At 30.4% G+C, this 10,974-nt stretch overlaps 1 protein-coding gene across 2 annotated transcripts; it reads right to left on the minus strand.

The window, feature by feature from the left end:
• Positions 1-330: 330 nt before the first annotated feature.
• LOC135930551 (uncharacterized) lies at positions 331-10,594 on the minus strand. 2 transcript variants are annotated; one of them, XM_065467364.1, is made up of 10 exons: positions 10,445-10,594; positions 9,033-9,292; positions 7,384-7,713; positions 6,135-6,490; positions 5,566-5,959; positions 3,571-3,721; positions 3,031-3,222; positions 1,770-1,870; positions 1,219-1,339; positions 331-1,019 (listed from the first exon to the last, which is right to left on the minus strand). In XM_065467364.1, the coding sequence occupies exons 1-10, from the start codon at positions 10,464-10,466 to the stop codon at positions 841-843; spliced, it is 2,106 nt and encodes a 701-aa protein (XP_065323436.1). In that variant the 5' UTR covers positions 10,467-10,594; the 3' UTR covers positions 331-840. The 2 variants fall into 2 exon arrangements, with proteins under 2 accessions (XP_065323436.1, XP_065323438.1); XM_065467366.1 differs by lacking the exon at positions 10,445-10,594 and adding an exon at positions 8,681-8,756 and having other exon boundaries at positions 332-1,019; positions 9,033-9,175.
• Positions 10,595-10,974: the final 380 nt, after the last annotated feature.

Raw genomic sequence — 10,974 nt, forward strand, 5'->3', positions numbered from 1 at the left:
TATGTCCAAAGGTGATATGCCAGCTATAACTGGGAAGGAGGCTGAGGTGGCAAAATTTGAGAAGGGTTATTTCGTGAATGGCACACAGCCGTCTCCTTTGATCAATACGCCTAAACGTGCCAGAAACCTATTTAGAGCCAAGAGGGAACTATGGAATCTAGGCGAAAAGGCCGACAAGTCCATCGCACCCTACCTTAAAATAATACTGTGCCCGTTTATATTTTGCCTCCCTTACTTCTGGAAATCCTAAAAGGGTGCTCTCGTAAATGATGTTTCACTAAGAATTTTACCGAAAACATTTATTCATATTTTTTGCCATTTATTTACTTTGAAAAACAATTTATTTATGTGAAATATATATTTTTTTTAAACTTCATTTTGGTCTGATTTTTTTTTTCAGAATACAATAAAAAAAAAATGCTAATAATATGTTTTTGTGTATGTAATTTTGAAGGGTAGGAAAAAAAATATAAATCACGCGAAATTCGATATTTTTTTTATATATTTGTAATAGTGTAAATATTGAGGAATTTGGATTTACGTTTAAGGCGGGATTCATAGTGGGAACCAATCGGACAAGATTTAACAGCTGATCGATTTTATTTTTTAACATATGTTTATGAGATCAATTTTATCTTTATTAAATATTAGGATAATGATATTTTTTAAAAAACAAAAAATTTATCGCGCTAAAAGATTTTTTTTGAATCGCTCAGCTGTTAAATCGGGTAGGATCGGATTCCACTATGAATAGAACCTAAATCATAAGATCTTATTTATTTATTTTTTAAAAAAGAAAAGTATTTTGAAGTTTTGATAGAAAAGTAAAGTTATATTTCACTACGGTTTAAAAATTTTCCATCTATTGGGACTGGTGTTGATGGGATCGGTGAACCAAGAACCGCAGTGCGGAAATTTGGGAGGAATTTCTGGCATCTCCTTGACATCTCCCACTTTGAAGATGAGGGCCATGCCTTTTAGGAAGTGAAAATCTAGGTGACAATGCAGCATCCAGAAGCCTTTCCATGTTTAGTAAGATATTAATAAATTTTATGAGATTAAGATCTTAAGTCTAGAGCTTTTATATTTACAAATTGATGCTGTATACACTCAGTTTTAAAACTTTCTTTCTTTCTTTCTTTCTTTCTTTCTTTTGCTGATTGGAATTTATTAAAATATTTAAGGTGGTCTGTTACGGGTCATTTTTTTAAAAAAAACCTGGATTATCCGCGATGAACCGAATTATTACGTAGCCCCCTTCGGGGATGGCCACAGAATCTTTAATGATAGGATCCGCTAAATTTCTGGTTAAACGTCCTTGACTATCCATTTCTTTTATCTGATAACGCATTCGTTAAATAAATTGTAAAAAAAAAAGTAGAAGAGAGTAATGCGTATAACCCAAGACATCTACCACTGAGGAGGGGGGGGGTATGAGACAAGGTTTCATAAAGAAAGAAAGAAAGAAAGAAAGAAGGAAAAAAAAATATAGTTTAAAGAGGTTATTGTCATTTGGATCAAAGTGGGATGAGAAAAAGATTTAGTTTTGTTTGGATTTCGTTTTTTAAATAATAATTTTGATTTGGTAAGGTCAATCGTGATTGGCCAAGAGGAAATGTAGGGAGGGTGTTTCCCGCGTATAATATTTTTCCATTTTTCGGTTTATTAATTATTTTATATAAACTTTCGTTATTTTTATTCCCACGAAACAAATCCAGTTAAATTATAAGTAATCAAAGGCAATTATTATTTTCAAAAAAGTGATATACTTGATGAACTGACACATTGTTTCCTATCTTTTCTTGTGCCAATACTGCGAAAGAATATCCGTGAAGATGGATGGAATGGATATCGTATTCCCCGTTTAAGCCTTTTGTTTTGATTAATATAAATTTAATAAGTTAAATTAAAAATTAAGAAAGGATCCAATTTCCCTAGTGGCACAAATAAGCTAATTTTTATATATGAACATGAAACATTATAGCATTATGCTTCTATGCTCAAACGTAGGGACGGTGCCATTATTAATTAACACCTAATAATTTGTAATTAAAAACAAGATCCCTTTGCCCATAAAAAGTTTCAAAAATTTTGCCCGAGCTCATATCCAAAAATTGAGTTTATTGTATTCGATAAAAATAAACAACATTTCAGTGTATTTAAGGACATAGTTATGTTTGCAATTCTAGATGAAATAAGCTAAATTTAAATGATAGCCCCCTACCCGACCTGAGCTTAAAATTTTCTAAGCTCTGCCCAGGCCCAGAGCCGTTAGAAACTATAATATTAGACCTATGGGCTGCGGGCCGGTCCGTTCTATGAAGGTCTCTGATCAGATATAATCAAAAGGGTTTTCAATTAATCCAGCTTCGTTTTAATATTTCTGACGGCTGGTCACGCCTAATTGTTAATTTGATTATTTGTTTTATCAGAAGAAATACCCTTCTATAGGCTTTTGGTTTTGATCAGAGTTTGAGAAATCAGAACCTCAAACCCTGTTAGAAATACTTGAGATAGGAACAGAAGTTCGGAATCCATTTTAAAATTTCCGGGATCGGGTTACAGCAAGTTTTCGAGGTATTCTATTTATATTGTTTAAAATATTGTGCATTTCATTTCAGCGGGCTTATTTATTGGTTAAATCATTTTTTAAAAGCAGAGTTTGGAAACTTTGAAATCCTTCTTTCTTTCTTTCTTTCTTTCTTTCTTTCTTTCTTTCTTTCTTTCTTTCTTTCTTTCTTTCTTTCTTTCTTTCTTTCTTTCTTTCTTTCTTTCTTTTCTTTCTCTTCTTTCTTTTCTTTCTTTCATTCTTTCTTTCTTTCATTTTATAAATTATATAAGGGTAGGTATTCCAAACATGTTGGTATACATTTCCGGTAAAATCCGATTTTTAAATTTAAAAAAAAAGACGCTCAAAAAAGTGATCTAAAGTTGAAAAAAATGACACATTGCTGGAAAAAAATTAATCTAAAAAATAAAGGGGGGGGGGGAGAAATAAAATTATGACAATCTTAGAAAAAAATATTGAACCTTCATCGATTACAATGACTTCAACTACGGCTCCTAGCTCTATTTCGTACATATGAGTGCAGGAACAAAATTCGCTGGCGCATTGCGGATGGGTGTTTATATTACATAATTCCCTGTCCGGCACGTCGTAATATTGGGAAAGTAGAGGTGCCGAGGGATGTCGAAACGATATGTTGTTGAACATTGGGATATCTGGTTTTACCGTATACAGTAAATACTTGTATATTAAGCAAAAAAATATTTCATGAAATCTTTGAAAGAGAAGAGAAGAGAAGAGAAGAGAAGAGAAGAGAAGAGAAGAGAAGAGAAGAGAAGAGAAGAGAAGAGAAGAGAAGAGAAGAGAAGAGAAGAGAAGGTTTTACATTTAGAGCAATTTTATATATAGATACTCTATGGGTGTATATTAAGTCATGCATATAAATACAGCTTATATATTGCTTCTAGTTGATCGATTATCTTTCTGTTAAAATAAGTTTAGCTTAAAAATTTTAACACAAACCGACATAAAATATAAAATTTACAGAAAAGGAACAAAAAAACCTTCATCAATCAAGTAACTATCGGTGAACAAGAATATTTTGTGATCCACCCGCTGAATAGCTTTAGCTAAATTTCTAGAAGGTTTTAAATTGGTGATTCGAAGATGGTCGTTGTTGATCGTGAAATCTTCTTTATGTACAGGGTTGAATATCTGTGATAAATGAAAAAAATTTATAAATTGATATATGAATCTTCAACTGATAAATTTGCTGATATTCTATATTTACTTATTCTAACCGCTTAAACTAAGACTAAAGCCTCTTTAAATCTCACAATACAGATGTGGGATTGCTTTAGATGTTTTTAGCAAATCGACTTAATATCATTTTAGCAATGTTCATTGATTTCAACGTGGAATAAATTGAATAATATTTCAACGCCCTTGAAAACTGACTAAAAATAATATATTAATTAGCGCTGTTAAGCGGATAAGCCAAGTCGACTTATTAGCCACCAGAAATTCGGAGATATTAACATCTATATTCCATATTATTATTTTTTTAAATTATTTAGCAAAAAAAAAAACATTAATAATAAAGTTTACGTGTAAGAATAATTTTTTAAAAAAACTCGGGTAATGATAATAAATGTTTTAAAAAAAAATGTAATATTTTGTTCAATAACAACAAGAGTGTTTATGCCCAATTTTTACTTTAATCACTTTACACGGGTTTATTATCCGCGAGGAAAATAGACACATATAACATACTTAATCATGTCATCTGGCGGTTAATGATGCTTACTACCTTAAGGTACTACCTATCATATTTGAATTTTGTTCATTTTTCATTTGGATAGGCACTACCAAATATATTTATAATAAATATTTGAAAAATCGTGATTTTTGGAAAGCCTCTATGGCCTAGTAGGCAAGAACTTGGCTTACTGATCCCATGCCCCTGGGTTCGAATCCCGGGAATGATCATGTTTTTTTTCTTATTCTAACTTGGTGGTTCCATCCTTGGGGGGATGATATATAGAAGGCCGGACTCGACCACGTGATTCCGTATTAATATATTAAATAATAAGGGTCTTATTACATTTTAATAAATTTTGGTCGATATTTAGCAAATTAGATTGGTATTTAGAATATTTCCATACATTCACTTGGTAGTAAGCATCATTAACCTCATCTGGCAACTCAGTATTTTAGCCAGAAAAATATTGCCTAAGCACCGAGATCTCGATAACATATGTCTAGACCTTTGTTCCTTCTATGAGCAAAATCTTCAGGTTTGCCCAATATTCATCTGGATAAAATAGTCAGAGTTGTTAAAAGATACTTTTTAAATGGATCTAGATACAGATACATCGTCTAAAATAATATCTAGATACATATATTTTAACGAAAAATCTATCTAGATACAGATACCACATTTTTATATCTAGATACAGGATTTAACAACTCTGAAAATAGTGAGTTAGCCGTTTTTCAAAATCGGTGTTTTTTTTTTGGCAATGGGGAATTGGGGTTAAAAGAAAGCACTATCGTTTTACCACGATCTCATCTATCCCCCCCCCTCCGTTTTCTCTGATTGAATGTCAGGATAGAAAAAAAAAGAGGAATTTGTACATTGAGGTGGAAAACCTATTGGCAAATAAAAAAGCCCAAAAAAAAATAAAATGAGTGGGCTGTATAATGAGCAAAATAATTCCAGCTGCCGCCCGCAATTAAGATGAATGAAGATATTAGTCGAAATCCTATTTTTTAAAAATTCTTTACGTATCAAAAAATGCAAAAAAAAATTTTTTAACAGATGTTTCATAACCCTTTAGAGATCAAATTTACCAATATATTCAAATTACACAAGTTATTTTGAGCTATTCTAAATATTCATTTTATAAAACCTTTAATTCTCAAAAAAAAACTATAAATCGGCTCAAGAATCGATTAATATAGGCTCATTATGCCGCTCGATTTCGACCCTAGTTCAGAGTCGTAAAAATCGACTATTCAACAACACTATCGTTGTATATGCGTGTTTAATATAAAACCCTGGCGGTCTTTAACATTGAGGTCCAATGGGATTTTTTAAAATCGATATTTATCAAGAGCTGCATCGCTGGAACTATATCTTCTATCGTTAAGCCTACAGGTTCATTGGTCACGTTATCCCTCTTGCTGTAATGGATTATGTAAGAGGTAGCGTTGGCGTTGAAATCTTCGTGCTCGCAATCTCCCATTCCAATCCAATGCATAGCATCCGCCCTCATTATAGGCGATTTCTTGTTAAGTTTAGATTTTAGTCTGCGAGAGTACATGGAAGACGAGGTCGAATTGGGTTTTCGAACAAGTTCCACGTCGTATCTTTCCCCCGGAAATATCGTGAGAACATCCGCTATCATTGGTCTATCCAAAATCAATCCGTCAGCGGACAATATTCGAAATCTTTAAGTCGTAAGATGTAAATAGAAAAGTATGAATCTATGATTGCCAGGTTATATATCAGTAAAATATTTATGTTATACTGTAGTAAATATAAGAGAGAATGGAAAAGGAAAGGAAAAAAAGAGAAAGGAAAGGAAAAGAAATTATCGAAACATTCATTCATTTAAATACATACTCGTATCCCTCGACGTATGTTTGAATGGGGCAAAAGAGAAAACCGTTGCTAATTATCCTCACAAAGGGATCTCTAAGGTTTTTCTCCGCCATGTTTAGCGGTATGAATGCGGGCGGTGAATCGGATCGTAAACCTTGCTTACCATTGACCAAGATGGTAGGAGCCTCCTCGTTATCATTTATGTAGTGGATGGGTGAAGGTTGGTGCTTCCACTCTTGCACTATGAGCACGTTGTTCCTATCGCGATTTAAGTTACCGAAAAAATCGTATGGATCTGCGAGGGAATGGGTTGATAGACGTTTCTTGTGAACCCTATTGTTGGAAGTCATTTCCCTGACAGATCTTTTATTGACGTACTTGATTTGTAAAAAAAAAAGATTAATTTCGTTGAAATGAAACCAGCATTTAACTTTTTGATCTCATTAATAGATTTCATTAGTGGTAATAAGACGATAATAGCAATTAAAGCTAATTAAGAACAGGCTAAATATATTTTAGGAAAAACTATTTTTTAAACCTTGCTTATTTTATATTACATGTTATGGATAGTAAAAAAAAAAATGGAATAATTATTTACTTGACCAAAAACTATAAATCTAAGAAATATTCATAGAATTAAAATTTATTAATACGATTACTTATGTTCCTAGTGTTGTATTATTCGAATATTTTAGATATAAAACGTATTCAGATTAATATAATATTTTGTTATTAGAAATAGTTTCACTATTTATAAATATTTATTCCAACAAGTAAAAATTATAGTATTTTCAATAAAAAATTAATAAGTCATTTTTTAATGTTTTCGCCATATACAAGTTTTTTTGTAAAAAATAACTAAATTTATATGTTATTTGCTTTAAATTTTTTTCTTCGTGATTGATAGTATAAAAAAAGTAGAATTCACTCATGATAATGTGATTGACTAAATTGAATTATCTGAATTCAATACTTGTTGTGATAAGTGTATTATTTATATTAGAACTTGGATATCAGTATTTAACATTTAACATTATTTACTATGCTTGTATAATATTTTTAGAATAAAAAATATAATATTTTCTGTAATTTTTATCTCTTCACTCTCTAGTAGTGTAAGATCTTAGCTTTTAAAAAAATTTTTATTTTTTATAATAGTAATGAATAGGAGTTTTTTTAAAAAATTATTATAATAATAATCGAGTAATATTATTTAGTTTAAAATTCATATTATCTTATAATTAGTAAATAATGTCATCTTTAAACGTACATTTTTATAATATGGAATCCGATTAGATTTAAGATAGGAATCGTCTTTAGCGGTGGCCTTCTTGACTTTGTGCCTAATAATGAGCGGGCCAACTATTCCATCGGCTCGATGGAAGGATGTATGGGCGTGCCAGAATTTGGTTCCAGCTGGTTCAGCCATGAATCTGTATTGAAATGTCGTTCCTACGGGTATCGGACATTGCGTTATCATGGGGGTCCCATCCATAAAGGGGGTGCCGTTGTGATATATCCCGTGCCAGTGCAATGTTAGTGATTCGGCGCTTATCATATCATTCGTAACATTTACTACTATCTGGTCACCTTCACACACCTAAAACATTTGACATATATAAGAAGAGGAGAGAAGAGGAGAGAAGAGAAGAGAAGAGAGAGAGAAGAGAAGAGAAGAGAAGAGAGAGAGAAGAAGAAGAGAAGAAGAAGAGAAGAGAAGAAGAAGAGAAGAGAGAAGAGAAGAGAGAGAAGAGAAGAGAAGAAGAAGAGAAGAGAAGAGAAGAGAAGAGAAGAGAAGAAGAGAAGAGAAGAGAAGAGAGAAGAGAAGAGAAGAGAAGAGAAGAAGAAGAGAAGAGAAGAGAATTAAAAATGGCTTAAATCGAGCCGTTTAATAACACTATAAACGGCCGTGCTTAGACTTTTTGGCGGCTTCATTAAAAAATTTTTTTAGGAAGTTTCAAATCAAATATTCCATTTTACCTTTAAAAATACTCCAATATATTTAAATAGCGGGAGATATATAATATATTCACAAACATATCAAACATAATATCACACACAAAAAAAGCTTAAAAATTTTTTAAAATCTTATTCTAAACTTTATTTAATTAAAATATATTCTATCGTTAACAAATTAAATTATATTTTAATATATTTAAAATTGGTAAAATTGATAAATAGTATAATAGTATAATAATATAATGCCAGAGGTTGGGAAAGAGGGAATCTGAATTTAAATTATTTCGAAAAAGATGCTTAAAATGGTTTGACCCTATGTAGACGCAAAGATTTGGCGAACCTTAAATTTACCAATTGGTGTGGCTTCACCGATTACCACCTTTCTAAGCACGCTTCAGGTTATTTTAGTAAAATATCAAATCTAGTAACGATCTACTAGTAGTCTTATTGAATATTTTACCTCAGTATAAATCTTAATGCCTTATTAGATGCGATAAAATTGTCATAGTTTAAACTGTTATATTGTTTGCGCTTAGGCCAAACTGAATATAAGCCAATTTGTTTAAAATGTATATAATATAATTAATATATATATTTCGATGAATTACGTGACCGACAATGCAGCCGACGAAATGTATCTTTTATAACATTGAATTCGAGATCTTATAAAATGATCCCTAGAGGCTAAAAAGATAATAATGTATATTTATGTGTGTATTATTTGTATATTCTATAATACATAAAAAAATAATAATTTATTCTTTCCTCATATTGTATTTTCTCAAATAGCCAAAAATTTATATATTATTTATATAATTTTTAACCATTAGGAATAACTTATTGCTATTTGTTTAAACTAAACTTGTATATATTTCGTCTCTCTCAATGAAAATTCGATATTTTATAAAGGCATAACAATATATAATTTTCAATTCATTTACAAGTTATCTTATAATATACCGTTATGGAAGGTCCAGGAAAAATTCCGTTAACCAAATAAACGGGTCTTTCGTGACCATCCCCTGTTATGCATTTGGGGTCATAACAATCGGTCATATTTTCAGGGCATCCTCCGCAACCACGCTTCTTAAACATAGTTTGGGACATGGTGACCGTGAAATCGTAATTGCATATTTTGCTCAGATCTTTTTCATCGCAAACTCTATCACAAGGGTGGGTACTACAGGTGGAGTACATTGCTAGGCACGCCATCATTAAAACTATTTTATTATTTTTAATTGCAAGAAAAATGAAAAATTACATTAATATGTGTTGTATTTATTTAAAGATTTTAATATTATCAAGCTCACATGGGTAAGAGAAATTTGGGAAAATTTAGTCAGGGATTATCTGACTCGGAGACCTTGTAAAGGGTAATTACTATATCAAAGAGAGTTCTCTGACACCGTAAATGAATGACAATTTTTAATTAATTATTAAGAATAATATAAAATTCGCCATTCCAGGGTGAGTTGGAGGGTGGATGAGAGGATAGATTTTCCAAAAAGATATTACATCTCATATATTCACCAAAATTCTTTAAAAGCTCTTACTAAAAAACTGCGATTCTATTTCCTCATATAAAGGCATCAGTCGAATATCATTAAAACATTTCTCAGTTAATCAGACACAAAAATATATGTGGGGCAGAGGAGCAGCACGGTGCAGTAATGCCTCCATTTCAATAAAATACTTTAGATTATTGGATGGCTATTGTTATGGAATGCCGGTGCCGGTAAAAAGTCCCATACTATAAATCTTTTTAACCCCATTTTATTTTTGATTTCGAAGCTAACCCTAATAACCCTTATGTTTTTTTTATAAAAAAAAAATAAATAAAACAGATAAGATAAATAATATATATCTAAAAAACCGAATTTAAACAAATTTTCGAAATTTTGTATTATATAACTTTTAAAGCAAAACTTCCTATATACCAATATATACCAATTCCAACTAGCATTACATCATGCATTGGCCTATACGGAGATTCATTTCATTTTAACCAATTTTTGGAATATCATTTTTAGTATGGAACTATTTGCCCTACACGCTGTATTCCGTAAAAACTCTTTTTTTTTGCCCCGCATTCATTTTATATTAAAGTGATTTCTATTTTTGAATCTATGTTAGTATATAAAACTTAGCATGATTTGGTGTTGTTAAACGGGCTAACTCAATATTTTAGCGGAAAAATAATGCCTATGTCTTGACCTTTTGTTTCTTCTATGAACCAAATCTTCAGGCTAGCGTAATATTTTGCTTGATGAAAATATTGAGTTAGCCGTTGTAAAACCGGCTAAAAACAAACCGTTTAACAACAACTAAACATGATGAAATAAATCATATTATATATTTTGTTTTATCTTTACCTATAAGTTCGATATTATTCATGGTTGAATTGAAAGTGAATTTAAATGATGAGAATGAAATTTATAATATCCTCTTTTTTTAAAAACAAAAATAAAATTTTTTTTTAATCATAAATATTTGCCATAAGTCATACAACAAGGAAAAAAAAACGTGATAAATTTTTAATATAAAATATATTTTGAACTATTTATAATTTAAATATTAATTATAATAAATTACACACTAATTCATTTATATTTTATGAAAAACTTGAATTAATCATGCTTCGAGCTATTATCAATACATATATATTTTTTATTTTTTTAAAAAAAACTAACTAATAAAATCTTATTTTTCATTAAAATATACGGGAAAATATTTTTTCATGTATAAAAATGACAATTTTTTTTGGCGTAGAGAATTTAAGTTTTTATTCATACTTTTTTATAAATTATAATATTGAAATTAAATAAAATGAAATGCAGATATAAAAAGGGTATAATTAAAACTTGTTTTTATCTTATTTTCTTCAAAATTTTTCTAACTTTAG

This window comes from Gordionus sp. m RMFG-2023, chromosome 5 (assembly GCF_954871325.1).
Source record: "Gordionus sp. m RMFG-2023 chromosome 5, tfGorSpeb1-WG-v2, whole genome shotgun sequence".
Lineage (NCBI taxonomy): Eukaryota > Metazoa > Nematomorpha > Gordioida > Chordodea > Parachordodidae > Gordionus > Gordionus sp. m RMFG-2023.

Excerpts from the sequence above, each read along its gene's own strand:
- LOC135930551 (XM_065467364.1), bottom strand. The coding sequence starts at position 10,466 with ATGAATAATATCGAACTTATAG. Across the intron at positions 7,714-9,032 it reads TTCCTGGACCTTCCATAACG|GTGTGTGAAGGTGACCAGAT; the intron begins GTATATTATAAG and ends CAAATGTTTTAG. Across the intron at positions 6,491-7,383 it reads GGATTCCATATTATAAAAAT|TACGTCAATAAAAGATCTGT; the intron begins GTACGTTTAAAG and ends TTACAAATCAAG.